This window comes from Haliotis asinina, chromosome 7 (genome assembly GCF_037392515.1).
Source record: "Haliotis asinina isolate JCU_RB_2024 chromosome 7, JCU_Hal_asi_v2, whole genome shotgun sequence".
NCBI classification, from domain to species: Eukaryota; Metazoa; Mollusca; class Gastropoda; order Lepetellida; family Haliotidae; genus Haliotis; species Haliotis asinina.
In genome coordinates this window covers 51,579,796-51,596,268 of record NC_090286.1, presented here as the reverse complement: position 1 = coordinate 51,596,268, position 16,473 = coordinate 51,579,796, and the positions used below count along the sequence as shown (strand labels likewise).

The 16,473-nt window shown below is 40.7% G+C and overlaps 1 protein-coding gene across 2 annotated transcripts in view; it reads right to left on the bottom strand.

The window, feature by feature from the left end:
• Window positions 1–16,473, bottom strand: part of LOC137291585 (multiple epidermal growth factor-like domains protein 6) — a 52,849-nt gene that overhangs the window by 30,850 nt on the left and 5,526 nt on the right. Inside the window, exons 2-13 of one of the 2 annotated variants that reach the window (XM_067822966.1) lie at window positions 10,615–10,794; window positions 9,919–10,101; window positions 8,396–8,464; window positions 8,041–8,172; window positions 7,203–7,334; window positions 6,913–7,014; window positions 5,985–6,116; window positions 4,487–4,618; window positions 3,358–3,489; window positions 3,123–3,254; window positions 1,683–1,814; window positions 9–140 (exon numbers count right to left, since the gene is read on the bottom strand). In XM_067822966.1, the coding sequence (XP_067679067.1) occupies window positions 9–140; window positions 1,683–1,814; window positions 3,123–3,254; window positions 3,358–3,489; window positions 4,487–4,618; window positions 5,985–6,116; window positions 6,913–7,014; window positions 7,203–7,334; window positions 8,041–8,172; window positions 8,396–8,464; window positions 9,919–10,101; window positions 10,615–10,794 (1,590 nt within the window). The remainder of the gene's footprint in view (window positions 1–8; window positions 141–1,682; window positions 1,815–3,122; window positions 3,255–3,357; window positions 3,490–4,486; window positions 4,619–5,984; window positions 6,117–6,912; window positions 7,015–7,202; window positions 7,335–8,040; window positions 8,173–8,395; window positions 8,465–9,918; window positions 10,102–10,614; window positions 10,795–16,473) is intronic. The other variant, XM_067822967.1, reaches the window with a different exon arrangement.

The window sequence follows — 16,473 nt, the reverse complement described above, 5'->3', positions numbered from 1 at the left end:
GAACGTACTTTCATCACAAGTTGGCCCAGTGTAGCCGGCTTTGCAGATACATGATCCGTTGGCCTTGTCACAGGCGGTAGTGGAACATCCTTCACTGCAGTTGGTATTACAGTAGTGACCATATCTTCCGTCTTTACACTCTGACAAGACAAAATGTTTAGCATGTCTCAATGAGTGAGTTTAGTTTTACGTCACACTCAGCAACATTCCAGTTATATGGCGGCGGTCTGTAAATAATCGAGTGTGGACCAGACAATCCAGTGATCAACAGCATGAGCATCGATCTGCTAAACTGGGATCCGACGACATGTGTCTTCCAAGTCAGCAAGTCTGGCCGACAAGCGTTGTGGCTATATGTGGCAAGCATGGGCTGCTGAAGGTGGGGTTCTACCCCAGATCTTCACAGGTCGTTTAGTGGGTAAATTCACACAGTTGAAAGTGATGCATTAACACAAATTACACCTACTTGTATCTTTCGCAATACATCTCTGACATGACAGGTGTTAATGACTCATGTTAAAACATGGAGCCATCTTAATTGGTTTTGCTTTGTGATAAACGGCATAAGTGACGATGAACGTTGTCGTTGGTCAAAAGAAGAATTCGCCAACTAATCTTTTATGTAGTCAGTATTCCAAAATAAATGATGGTGGCTATCCTGTTTCCACCCTTCCACCAGTAGTGGTAAGTTCAAACCGGCCGTTGCTAGTGAGTTTTCGAACAGAATTTGGCTAATATGCTGACCATGCATGATTGACTACAGATTGTCTCTTGGCAGCATATGGAAGTTGTTACAGATGACCAAGATATTTTGTGGGTACTCTGAAGTTGAAAACTTGAACTGTTGGTAATAATCATATATTCATGCAAGACATTAGAAAATGTAACTTGAATTGATAATGAACAATGATTGCAAACACACAATGATTACTCAATAGTTGACTTTCCAAATAAATAGACAATAAGCCCAACATTTATCAAAAGTTCATCAAAAGGTCCCATGCATAATTAACAATTCAAGTTTTCAACTTCAGCTTCATTTATGCTGTACTCTTGTGATGCATTGTGACGTCATAGCGACGACGTCATAGTCTGAACTGTCACTTCACCTGATGAAGCATTCGTAACTACTCGTGACATTACGGTAGGTCACGGTCACAAATGCTGATGAAGGGATCTGTAATGGTTGTGTGGAAAGACTAGAGAAGCTTAATCCAAAGAATATCTGGGTCAGGTTGTAATATCGCATGCATATGTCACTTATGCTTAATGTTTGACACAACAACAAAAACAAACTATGTGCCAATCTTAAAACCAGTTGAAGGGAGACAACTCTGTAAACTGGTCTTTCGGAAAGAAGCCATAAATCGCTTTTCCTGCAAGCATGTTAATGAGATCCTGTTCATAAAGTGTTAGTACGTCACCCACATTTCTTAACGGAAGAAAACAAGCCATTCTGTTTTTCATATCATTCAGCATCATTATCAAATCTTCCCCAATTTGTTTTTCTCCTGGAAGGTAACTAGTTCACATGTTATTCTTTTCAGCAATATTTTGCCATTACGACTGTATCTATCGTTAGTTAACAAGTTGATTATAACTTTGCCCTCTGTTGGTGAACTCAAGGAAGTGTCAAATAAAAACACTACTGAAATTGTGATCATGAGGTTGCATTAACTGACCTTCGTGGCAGGTAGAACCATGATACCCTGGCCGACACATGCAGCTTCCGTCTGTCTTGTTGCAGTAGGGTTGAGAGCACCCACGGCTGCATCTACCCGTGCAGTTGTCACCGAAGGTTGCGTCTGGGCATTCTGGTAGTTGATCAGGTATACAAGAACGACATATTCATCTGATGTTATCAATGATAGGAATCAACAACCATCATATAATCATACAAATAAATGGACATCGTGAATTGTCACTGTCAGTAGTGAATAGAATATGCAGAAAATTGTTAATAAAATCCGTTAATGAACCATTTCAATACAAAAGATGCGTCAAGAGAAACTAAATGAATTTGTCCTGGGATATAAGTGAGGTCCGAGTTCTTAAATAACTGTTAATATCAAAAAGTTTAAACTGACATTGCACCTGCACATGGGAGTGCCGTCGATGGAAGGTGTTAAGTCTTGGATTTCCAAATCGAGGTGCAGAGTACATAATTGGAGTAGGGTATTTTAGCTTTCATCTATTTTGAGGACCCTTGAAGCAGTGATTCAGCAACCTAATAGATAGTATGCTTTCCACATAAGCGAACTATGCTTGTTGTAAGAGGCGACTAACGGGATCGGGAGGTTAGACTTATTGAGTTGGTTGACACATGTCATCGGTTCCCAATTTCGCAGATCGATGCTCATGTTACTGACCACTGACTTGTCTTGTCTACACTCGATGATTTACAGATCGGCGCCATATAGCTGGAATGTTGCTGATAGTGGCGTAACATTTAACTCACTCACTCAGTCTAGAGTTAAAGTCGCTTCTGAATCACCTGATGAGACCTTCCTTCCATTTAATTGAACTTTTCGTTGTAGCATGTATCATTTAATAGCCTCACCCTCTAGATTTAAAGTAATGTAAACTGAATGTCAATTTAATTGTGATAGGATTGGCATTAAAATGGCATGAAACAAAAACAAGGGCAAAGGAAAGTATAGATGCCGTCTTTATACTTTGACACGACAAAGTGTTTAGAGTGTAGTATCAGATGGAAGTGATACATTCATATCAAATACGTCATACGAACTATCCTTGTGTCCTGTAATATATATCTTTGTACAGAATTTTTTGTTGCTTTGAAATCCAGTTCAAAAGAGGAATGGACATACCATAATAGTTGTCAAGTCAAACGTTGATTACACCGTTGAATATGTTTTTTTCAGATTTCTTCCTTAGTTAACAAACTGGCCTTATATGCGTTTCCTTTTATATATCACGTATACGAAGCTCATTGATTGGACACTTTATTATGCAATGCTGTTTACGCATGACTTTTATGGACAGAAGGAATGCCAAACTTTTCATGCAAGGCAACCACGCTTTGGATGACACCTGACTTGGACAGACTGTGTTTATTCCATTATTATGATCTAGCGACACGAAATACGCATAAACCGTACTTTCATCGCAGGTTGGCCTAGTGTAGCCGGCTTTGCAGATACATGATCCGTTGGCCTTGTCACAGGCGGTAGTGGAACATCCTTGACTGCAGTTGGTGTTACAGTAGGGGCCATATGTTCCGTCTTTACACCCTGACAAGACAAAGTGCAAAGAGGGTCATTTCACATGAGCTTTCCACCTATTTTTTGAACACATCATATTGACCTGACAAGACTAAACTCGTTTAGAACGTACTTTCATCGCAGGTTGGCCCAGTGTAGCCGAGTCTGCAACTGCATGATCCGTTGGCCTTGTCACAGGCGGTAGTGGAACATCCTTGACTGCAGCTGGTATTACAGTAGTGACCATATCTTCCGTCTTTACACTCTGACAAAACAAAGAATTTAGTACGTCTGAATGAGTGAGTTTAGTTTTACGTCACACTCAGCAACATTCCAGTTATATGGCGGCGGTCTGTAAATAATCGAGTGTGGACCAGACAATCCAGTGATAAGCAGCATGAGCATCGACCTGCAAATTTGGGATCCGACGACATGTGTCGTCCAAGTCAGCAAGTCTGGCCGACAAGCGTTGTCGCTATATGTGGCAATGATTGCAAACACACAATGATTACTCAATAGATGACTTTCCAAATAAATAGACAATACGCCCAACTTTTATCAAAAGTTCATCAAAAGGTCCCATGTGTAATTAACAATTCAAGTTTTCAACTTCAGCTTTATTTATACTGTACTCTTGTGATGCATTGTGACGTCATAGCGACGACGTCATAGTCTGAACTGTCACTTCACCTGATGAAGCATTCGTAACTACTCGTGACATTACGGTAGGTCACGGTCACAAATGCTGATGAAGGGATCTGTAATGGTTGTGTGGAAAGACTAGAGAAGCTTAATCCAAAGAATATCTGGGTCAGGTTGTAATATCACATGCATATGTCACTTATGCTTAATGTTTGACACAACAACAAAAACAAACTATGTGCCAATCTTAAAACCAGTTGAAGGGAGACAACTCTGTAAACTTGTCTTTCGCAATGAAGCCATAAATCGCTTTTCCTGCAAGCATGTTAATGAGATCCTGTTCATAAAGTGTTAGTACGTCATCCACATTTCTTAACGGAAGAAAACAAGCCATTCTGTTTTTCATATCATTCAGCATCATTATCAAATCCACCCAATTTGTTTTTCTCCTGGAAGGTAACTAGTTCACATGTTACTCTTTTTAGCAATATTTTGCTATTACGACTGTATCTATCGTTAGTTAACAAGTTGATTATAACTTTGCCCTCTGTTGGTGAACTCAAGAAAGTGTCAAATAAAAACACTACTGAAGTTGTGATCATGAGGTTGCATTAACCGACCTTCGTGGCAGGTAGAACCATGATACCCTGGCCGACACATGCAGCTTCCGTCTGTCTTGTTGCAGTAGGGTTGAGAGCACCCACGGCTGCATCTACCCGTGCAGTTGTCACCGAAGGTTGCGTCTGGGCATTCTGGTAGTTGATCAGGTATACAAGAACGACATATTCATCTGATGTTATCAATGATAGGAATCAACAACCATCATATGATCATACAAATAAATGGACATCGTGAATTGTCACTGTCAGTAGTGAATAGAATATGCAGAAAATTGTTAATAAAATCCGTTAATGAACCATTTCAATACAAAAGATGCGTCAAGAGAAACTAAATGAATTTGTCCTGGGATATAAGTGAGGTCCGAGTTCTTAAATAACTGTTAATATCAAAAAGTTTAAACTGACATTGCACCTGCACATGGGAGTGCCGTCGATGGAAGGTGTTAAGTCTTAGATTTCCAAATCGAGGTGCAGAGTAAATAATTGGAGTGGGGTATTTTAGCTTTCATCTATTTTGAGGACCCTTGAAGAAGTCTTCAGCAACCTATGCTTTCCACATAAGCAAACCATGCTTGTCGTAAGAGGCGACTAACGGGATCGGGAGGTTATACTTATTGAGTTGGTTGACACATGTCATCGATTCCCAGTTTCGCAGATCAATGCTCATGTTACTGACCACTGACTTGTCTTGTCTACACTCGATGATTTACAGATCGGCGCCATATAGCTGGAATGTTGCTGATAGTGGCGTAACATTTAACTCACTCACTCAGTCTAGAGTTAAAGTCGCTTCTGAATCACCTGATGAGACCTTCCTTCCATTTAATTGAACTTTTCGTTGTAGCATGTATCATTTAATAGCCTCACCCTCTAGATTTAAAGTAATGTAAACTGAGTTGTGTGTCATTTAACACTGCTGAGATTTTGTCCGAAGTGTACAGACATTTTGACCTTTGAGGATATTGTCAGACTGGAGTTTGTCCGGGTGGAATTTTGTCCGGGTGGGGTTTGTCCTACCCCCGATACATAGATATACATGAGTTATGCAATACATGACATATAAAGGGGGGCAAGTTGTGCAACAACTGATTAGTCCTGCCTCAAAATCAAGCATGAATTTGGAAGATAAACATTACATTTTTTCAGATTTGCGGATTTTATTGAAATTTCAATTGTAAAAGTGATTGAGTGAGCATGTTTTACACCACTTTTAGCTACACTCCAGCAATACTATGGCGGGAAAGACCAAAAATGGATTTCATAAATCAAACCCAGATCGTCAGTGTGACCAGCAAACACTTTAACCACTAGTCTGCACCATCGTCCTGATTAGTAAGAACAGTGGTACCAATCACTCTGTTACAACCTGTAACATTCATTGTTTTATATTCATCACTCATACACAGAATATTATAACATGTTCAAGCATAAATGTGTTGTTTTTCTTACTTTGTTATCTCATTTATTATTTAAGCGCACGTGAAGCTTTCATACACACCAGTGTCACATCTTGATCCATTCCACCCCGGCAAACAGGAGCACGTTCCATTTTTGACGTCACAGGTGCCATTGACACATCCGTCCGCACACATCATCCCGCAGTCTAACCCAAAGGTACCGGGGCCACAAGCTGAAGCATTACATGGCGATAAATGAAGACAAACACTATGAAGAGCTAGTTTATGTGGTATATCGACTTCATGAAATGTTAAATGTATTTCCAGTTATAGGTTTGACGTTCAATCTTTTCCCAATTTCGTCAGTTTTTGCAAGATACGTATACGACGTTAAAGAACCCGTTCTACGACTTTGGGCGTCCTATGGAACTATCATGCTAACCAATCATTTTCCAATTTTGCAAAAGGCAGTTATTTTTTTTAACTCAAAACCATTCTTCCTGTAGTTTCTTCCAATGCCTCCGGGGCCACAAGCCGAAACATTACACGGGGATAAATGAAGACATACACTATGGTATCTATGTATTCTTTATCGTATATCGACCCAGTGAAATGTCAAATATAGTTTCACTTACAGCTATGACCTTAAACCTGTTCTAAAACTTAAAGCGTTTTACAGAATTGTGCTAATCAGTGTGCTTTCCAAGTTTGCTACGATACGCAATTGCTTAAACTCAAAACCCACCAGTGTCACATTTCGATCCCTGCCATCAGGGCAAACAAGAGCAGTTTCCTGTTTTGATGTCAGAGGCGCCATTGACACATCCTTCCCCACACTTTCCCTGGCAGTTGATGCCAAACGTGCCATTATTACATGCTGAAGTTACATTCACATTCGTATACAAACCCTTGACGTTATGTACAACGGTGACTCAACTAAGCTGATGTCAGTGAACATATTGTTACAGCACCCTCAAGCTAATTGAATCGTTTAGCTAAAATATGTAATTATCAAAAATCAAAACCCACCAGTGTCACATCTTGATCCATTCCACCCGGGCAAACAGGAGCACGTTCCATCTTTGACGTCACAAGTGGCATTGACACATCCGTCCGCACATGGTATATCGACTTCATGAAATGTTAGATGTATTTCCAGTTATAGATGTGACGTCGAGCTTTTCCCAGTTTTGTCAATTTTGGTAAGACACGTATATCGACTGTGGTGAAATGATGTACAAGAACATATTCTCACAAAACTGCTAAGCCAACTGAATCATTTAGCTAAAATATGTAATTATCAAAAACCCCAAACCCACCAGTGTCACATTTTGATCCCTTCCACCCGGGCAAACAGGAGCACGTTCCATGTTGAACGTCACAGGTGGCATTGACACATCCTTCTCCGCACGTTCCACTGCAGTTTGCGCCAAAGGTACCGGGATCACACACTGTTGCAAAAGTATGTTGTATGTGTAAGACCAGACAATACTCATAACAGAGGGACTTGTAATACGCTTGTAATTTCAAAACGTGCGTCAGATAAATGACAGTCTCGAAAAGTTGCAGATTCAATACTGAATGAAGGAGAGACTAGTGGTCTCCACCATGTGTCTTTTACTCGATTTGGTTGTTTGTAGTTTAACGCCGCACTCAACAATATTCTTACTCTATGGCGGCGGTTTGTAAATAATGGAGTCTGGACCAGACAGTTCTTTATTCTGTGATAGCGATGTTTGGACATAGATTCTAATGTCGGTATCAAGCAATAGAATCTATGTCGACACGTCCCTATCACAGAAAAGGAGAAGTATATACGTGACGATTCTCATCGTTCTTCATCAACTCAACTTCTAAAACACCCATCAAAGAAATGATCAGCATCGATCTATTCACTTGGGATGCAATGGCATGTCAACCAAGTCAACGAGCCTGACCACCTGATCCAGTTAGTCGCCGCTCACGACAAGCATGGGTTCTTGAAGATCAATTCTAATCCCGTATTTACGCGGGGGATTACAGGATATGACGTGAAACCTAACATAACTGACAGTTATTCTGCAAAGAAAGAAGAAAAGACTACAGGCATTGATACTGGAAGCTAAACGCAAACATGTTAACTATTAAAGCAGGTACACAATAAATCTAATAGAGTACCTTTGTCACAGTGATACCCAGTTGAACCGTCATAACACTGACACAAAGGAGAGTTGTTCACGATGCTACAGGTTCCATTCTGGCACTTGAAGGAACCACTGGAGCAAGGGTCGGGGGCCGCTGTGCTTCTCTCTGAAACATGAGTTTGATCACTTTAGAGCAAAATAAACAACGCACAGAATATGTATATCTGTTCTTACAGACTCAACACCTTGATTTCAAAAGCTTGTCTTGAGGTGTGTTCTCATTATTTCGCCAATGTTTTCCATCAACATTTTGAAACCCATATTTTGTATGCTCTCTCTAGGGCGTATATGTAAAGTATAACTATCTTTAGTAGATGACCTGTGATTACCTTGTTTTTGTGTCGTGAGTTCATTCCTTTGATTCCATTCGGTGCATTTCATTTGCTTATCCAATGCACCTAAAACGGAATCATCATACTCTGGTTATGTCATGCTTCATACATGTACATCAGTTTGCCATGTGAAAGAATTCTACTTAGGATGATACGTTTCCTGTGTGAACAATTTCTACAGTCATGCAATCTGCATAGGTTGTATTTCATGTGCAGTTACTTACTGTCATTAATTACATCTTAAGTTGGGACGCAACATATGTCATATTTGGGATTTCACTTTCTCAGTAAAGTACAAATTCTAGTACTTTTTTGGTTGAGTCCCATCAGGGATTCGAACCCGCACCCTCAGAGTCAGGCACCTAATCGCCAGCACACAAAGTCAGCCGCCTAGCCCGCTCAGCCACCTCGATTTCCACTGATTAGGTGCCTGACTCTGAGGGTGCGGGTTCGAATCCAAAAAAGTACTAGAATTTGTGAAATCCCGAACATGACATATGTTGCATTTGACCACTTTCTAAATGGCATCGTGTAATCATAAGTTGGGATGGTTATTTTTTAAACACCGCTTTGCGATTGTAACGAGCAAGTGAATGTAAATGGTGCTGTTATACCCTCCAATCTCTGAAATAACTGTAGAAAACAATTGAAATGGTGACACAGGAGCGTACACACAATTTGTTTTCAAGAAACGGATGAAACTAAACCTATATCAGGAAGTATCAAGCCATATATAAACGATAACCGTCATAAACGATAACCGTCTTTGACGTCGTTCTTGTCTCTTTGACGTCATTCCTGCCTCGTTGACGTCATTCTTGCCTCTAGATATTGCCTCTAACCTGTGCACCAGAACCCTCAAATATATTGCTCAGCTTTCCGAAAGCTGGACAGTTATACCAGATTCAACAAAATAATGAATGACATTGTGTACACAGTATCACAATAAATAGCCAGACAAATATCATTTAAAGACGCATTTCTCCAGTGTGTTTGTATCTTCATGATGAGAACCGGACATATTTTCAATGAACAACACAAGTGTTTGTACGCACTCGGCTTTTCGCTCTGTTCCGATTTCCTATCTTTGGTTCACTGAAGATGTGTGGCTGTTATTACGTATGTACACAAATCATTTTTTTGCGTTGTGTTGCTTCTTCTTTGACAACGTTGGTTGTATGTTTGTTGTATAAAGTCAGCAATATTCCAGCTGTATGACGATGGTGACGATGTTACACAGTGAGTCAGTTGAGATGTTTAGTCACATCGACTGTAAGTGATATCGTTACGAAAATAAGTGATATGTTCTTGATATGCTCGATTCTGGTCCACGCAATCTAATGTTTGCCACCAAAGAGTATAGATGCACAGGGATTCGATGATGTATCAGCGAAATCAGCGAGCCAGACCATCTGGTCCTGTTTGTCGCCTCTTATAACAAACATGTTTCATCAGAAACATTCTCACCCTATAACGTCTAAAACTGAATATAAATGACACGACTAATGCAGTACCGTTACCCGATTTCTTGTCCAACTTCACGTCACACAGCCGTTTCACATCGAACAGCTGGAGGCTCGCAGACGTTTGCAATGGACAACTAAAATTGATACTAGTAAAATTGAATCTCTTCCGAGTTACTGGCCTCGTTTCACACCGACAGTCTTCATGTAGATTCGCTCCATCCACCGTCAGAGTTATATCTGAAACAACAAATAACAATAGATTTCATATCATACAAAAAAATCTCAGGAAACATGGTTTATGCGACGATATCCAGCTGAGTGTTACAGGGAGTTTATTATTTTATTCTGTTGTAATGCCCAAATTTAGATAAACTGCTGAGTATCTCGTTTAATGCTTAATAAAGAATATGCATTTTGTTTTATGTATGTCATAGTTCGCATTAATATGAACTTGCACTTGGGAGTTCATCTGTTCTGAGATTTTGCAATTGTTTAAGGTATCTCGATCAAAATGACTGCATGTATCAACAATGTAGATCCATGAAGCTCAGAGTTAAAATTGATCTTCAGTAACTCATACTTTTTGTAAGAGGCTGACACATATCAGTGTATCCGCGTTGATCGATGCTCATGACATTGATCACTGGATTGTTTGGGTAGACTCGACAATTTACAGATCGACACTATATATCAGAAATATTGCTGAGTGCGGTATATAACAATGAATGAATAAATGTACAATTTACTTACTACGTGGCTGTACAACAATGTTGATGCGGGTCAGCGCACGGGCCGCAAATGTAACATTCAAGTTGCCATTGATTTTCACGCAGGATCGTTGATTCCCATCAAATATTTTTTCAAGCTTATCATCACTCAGAACTCTCCCATTTCCCTTGACCAGTTCAAATTCAGCCGAGTTGACATTTGCTGTAATATAAGTATCAAAGACATTACTCAGGTATGCCTCACCATACGATGTCAATGGTGAGTGAGTTAGAGACCAAGGTTGAATGAAACGCTTAGTAATATTCCACAAATACCATTCGAGTGAAAACCAGAAAAGGAATCGCAGAGTATTCAAGAAACGAACCCAAGACTTTTTCATGACGACTGAAATAGGCTAACCACGCTCCTGCTAGGAATAAGACACCGAATAACTGACAGTTTAAAACACAAACACGCGTTGTTTTACATCAGTGTTCCACGTGTACACAGCTGTTAAGCTAACTGACAGTATAAAATACCAACACGTTTTGTTTTACATCAGTGTTTCATACATACAGCTGTTGAGCAAACTGACAGTTTAAAACACAAACATCTTTTGTTTTACATCAGTGTTCCACACGTACAGCTGTTAAGCAAACTGACAGTTTAAAACACAAACACCTTTTGTTTTACATCAGTGTTCCACGCGGACAGCTGTTGAGCAAACGTTTAAGTAGATGAAGTACAATGATAATACTGGAAACAGTTTAATAGTTCTAAACCAGGATCTGAGCATGTACGTTAATATATACAATCAAGTATCAACACAATCCATACCGCCACTGTGAAATGGAACGATACTGCTGTACGGGCAAGGAAAATAGGTCAATAATGAAAATCACGTACTATTTTTATCTGGAGGTGTGGAGGTACCAAGGGCATTTGGGGTGCAAGGGAGGCAATTTGAAGGTGAGGAATTTATTATTAATTATATTTTTATCACCACTTAACGTCTTTTCATTGATTACTGGCGCCTGGTAGCGACAGGCCACACTACAACTGCTCTCACGAAAATTGCAATTCCTGCAATCTCTGTGCTGTTTTCACCACTCAAAACCATATGTATCCATTTGTGAAGATCTGCAGGTTCACTGTATATAATTTTCATATGGAAATGTGGACTTTATGGACACTTGTGTTCTGTTTAAGCACAAACATTATTTCTGTTCAGGACACTTTCCCAATTACACCCCAAGCTCGACTATTGCACAGCAGACTGGTAACAATGGAGAGGATAAGCTACACCAGAGGTGACTTGGTATCATTACGTAATGCTATCACCAGTAGTAGCTTGCATTTTTATTGTCCACCACTCACCACCTACACGACTGGCTTGATGAAGAGGTCAAGGAGTCGTGGTCGCCGAGGAGGGCGGAAAACAAGAAAGCCAATCAAAGAACTGTCTACTAAAGCGAAAGACAGGTTTGTGTGCCACAGTGACACCAGCCTCCATCCAACAAAGAAAGCTCATGGTGTAAATAATCTTAATGCCTTTCTCCTAAATGCAAGATCTATCCGCAACAAAGCAATGGAAATCAATGACTTTATCTTAGAACAGAACCTTCATATGTGTATAGTAACAGACCTGGCTAAAACCTGGTGATAATATCATTATAAATGAAGTGGTCCCCAGTGGATACAAGTTTCTCATTGTCAACAGACTCACTGGGCAGGGTGGCGGCCTTATCATTATTTTCAGATCTTCCCTAAACGTAACCCTCAACAAATCTGCCCATTCAGACTACAAGAGTTTTGAATTCCTTGATATGTGTCTGTGTGTTCATGGCGTCTGTGTCAGACTTGTCGCAATATATAGACCACCGTCATCACAAAAACTGCACTTGACCCCATCAGTTATTCTGGATGAACTCTCTAGCCTTATTGAAATTATCACTTCCACCAATCAACCCATCCTTATAGCTGGTGACTTTAACATACATGTTGATTGTCCTGGTAACACTTTGGCTGATTAGTTCCGTGATATTTTATACACATCTGAGTTGGTGCAGCATGTCACAAGACCGACCCATCGCAGTGGCCACACTCTAGATCTGGTTATAACTAAAGCTGAGGGCAATCTGGTGTTCTCTGTGGAGGTTGTCGACTATGACATCTCTGATCATTTTTGTGTCTTCTTCCATATAAACCTAGAGAAACCAAAGCCTGTGCGCCAGACAATAACGTACAGGAAAACTCGAACAATTGACAGAGTACTGTTCCCCAAAGACCTTAATGCTTGTTTTGAGGAGCATGGAGACCTGCTATCTGACACTGAACTTGAATGTGTTGGCATAAGAAGTGTTAACACTGTGTCTGAAGCCTTTCATTTCGCCTTGTTGCAAACATTGGACAAGCACGCTCCTATGAAAACAGCAACGGTTGTGATTAGGTCAGAGTCACCATGGATGACCGATGATATCACTCATGCTAAACATGAACGCCGTCGTGCCGAGAGGGCATGGCGAAAAAGCGGACTCGAAATACACAGACAGATATTCAAGATGTTTCGTAACACGGTAACGTCATTGTTGAAACAAGCCAAACAACTGCATATCCGACAGAAGGTTGCAGAGAGCAAGGGTGATTCCAAACAACTGTTTTCCATTGTAAACAGGCTTACTGACACCAAAGGTAGCTTGACAACCAGCAGATCAGAACAGGAGACTGTTGAACGTGCTGAAGCACTCTGTGATTTCTTCATTGAGAAAGTGAATAATATAGTTCTGGACATTGAATCACGATTTCAAAAACTTCCGCCCTGTGCCAAACCTATCCTTCGTTTCAAAAATCCTAGAGAAGGTTATCCTATCTCAACTCTCTAAACACATCATCGAACATGACTTGTCTGAGCTCTACCAATCCGCGTACAAGAAGAGCCATTCCACAGAAACAGCGCTAATATGTGTGCAAAATGATATTCTCCGATCACTAGACGGATAGGAAGTTGTTCTACTTGTGCTGCTTGATCTGTCGGCAACATTTGACTCTATAAACCACAACATTCTTCTTTCTAGGTTACAACACACGTTCGGGGTCGACGTTCTTGCTCTATCATGGTGAATGTGTGTAAATGTTGATGGATCATCCTCGTCGTTTAAACCTATCCTACATGGTGTACCTCAGGGATCCGTGCTTGGACCGGCTCTATTTTCAATGTACATTCAACCTGTGGGATCCATTGTAAGAAAGTACCTGCTATTGTTCCATGGATACGCTGATGATCAACAGTTCTACCTCTTCATAAAACCAGCCAGCCTCTCCACCTGTGTATCCAGACTGGAACGTTGTATCACAGAGATACAGGAGTGGATGCTGTGTAACTCACTCAAGCTGAATGGTGACAAGACAGATTTCATTGTGATTGGCACTAAACAGCAGCTGTCCAAACTACCACCATCAACTTAGAGGTCGACAAAGTCACGATAGAACTGTCTGCACAAGACAAGAACCTTGGTGTTATCTTCGACCATCTTACGTCCAGCAAGAAGCAATCTCTCAACATCGCCCGCTCAGCGAACTATCACCTCACCAGCATAGGAAGAATCCGTAAATACACTGACTCTGATACAACAAAAACTATCATCAACTCCTTTGTTATTTCTCGGTTGGATTATTGCAATGCCCTGTTATCCGGTACTACTGTCATCTCCAATCTCCAGCGCATTCAGAACAAGGTCGCCAGAGTTATCTCCCTCACCAAACCAACTGATCATATCACTCCAGTCATCAAACAGCTCCACTGGCTTCCGTTTCCATCCTCACGTACTCTGCACTCTTTGTCCAGACCTCTATTGAGGATCTCCTCACCACATACCAGCCTCAACGAACTCTTCGTTCATCCAACCAGTGTCTGCTTCATGTACGATCCACAAGAACTAGGCTTGCCGAAAATGTGTTCTCTATGTTCGCTTCGAAACTATGGAATATCCTGCCAATCAACATAAAGTCTGCTGACTCCATCTCATCATTCAAACGACTCCTCAATATCTTGCTCCAACAACTTTATTATGTAGCTATTCTCAGCGCCGTTGAGCAGGCTATGCCTGGAAACTAGGTGCTTTATAAAATAGTGTGTTTTACAGATTGAGATAGAAATGGAGCAGGGAGGGTTTGGGTGATCTTGGCACAGTCGGGCTGGTAAAGCTCATCATCAGCTCAGGGCCGTCACCCCCTCTACACGCAACCTAGACAGCGAATGGGACTTCTCCCAGGAGACACTGCCTAGTCGAACCATTCAAGAACCTTCAAGAGAATATGAAGGTTCCCCAACACTGCAGCCTTCTGCATTACCCGGATTGTCAGAAGGGCTATGCTCCCGGTGAAGAACCCGGGCACTCTCCTGATCTGCGCCAAGAGATCAGGAGGTACCAAACCAAGGGCACCGAGAACAATGGGGAGCCTGACGACCGTGTACTTGGGATGCAAGCGAGACATTTCAAAGGCGAGGTCCGCATATTTATCATGCTTTTCCTGAATTTTGCCAATCACATTGATGTCAAAAGGGACAGAAAATTCTATGATATAAATAATTTCATTGGTTTTATCAAAAAGGACAAGATCAGGTTTATTGACTGGAATCCGTCTCAGGCTGTATATTGGCCTATTCCAGAGAAGTTTAAAATCATCATTTTCCAGGACGCCGTACATCGCCATTATTATTATTATTTTCCAGATTGACTACCGTATGCCTCTTTTCTAAGATATTCCTTAGTTAAAAATAAATTGTACAGTTTAAGACACATAAATAGGCGATTTAGCCATCAAAGATATGACCAAGCTATATAGGAACTTGAACTAATTGACACTGTTAAAGGCGTAGACGAAATAAAGGTAATAGTATAAGCCGTAAAAGGACCCAAATGTACAACAGAATGTGAAGACAGACAAATCAGAAACCTGTCTCAGAAACTGGTAGGTCATCTTCAACAATCTCAACAGTCGATGACTATCTACGTAACGCACAAGTCACATGACCATCCATCTCACGCCAACTGGCATCCACTGTCATGCTACGATCAGGAAGGTTCTTCGCAACAAACGCACAGCGATTATTTTCGAAAACATCTGGCCTACGGCAAGGATGCATTCTCAGACATGTTTTTTTAACGAATTAGTAGACGAAATGAATGCATGTGACAAGGCACTGCAGACTCAAGTACATGATTGGAATAAGGTTAACTTCTCGGACGAATCGATCCTCAGGTGTAAGAAGAATAATGCATAAACGATACCGATCTCTATCTGCAATCTACTGTACAACACATGCCATCCCAGAGATATTCGCTTGAGGACGGATTTGGCCAAATGGTAAATACCCTATTTAATATCATCAATTTATCATTAATCATATCATGCAGCATAGGAGTATGACTAGATTGTTCACGTTTAATGGCGTAAAACTCTATTGACGCTATTCCAGGACAAGTTGCAAATGATACTTTAACATCTATTAAAGATCATCTCTTTGGATCAGTAAAGAAACATTGGTGTTCCCTAACAAAAGGTACCCTGTCTATACTACAGTATGTTCAGAAGATTTACGGTCGTATTTCATGCCAATGTCTCATTTCATGAGTGAGTGAGTATGGTTTCTACTCTGCTTCTAGTAGTATTCCAACAATATCACAGCGAGGTGATCAATAGCATGAGCATCGATCTACGTAACTGGAATACGACGAAAAGTGACAACCAACTCAGTCAGTCTGACCACCCGATCATTCGCCTCTTACGACAAGCATCTGTTGCCTAAGACCGGTTCCAATCCAGACCTTTACGGGTCTGTAGAACTCATTGGAAGACAATATCTTTAATGACCGAGCGTGTCACTGAGTTCAAATTTAA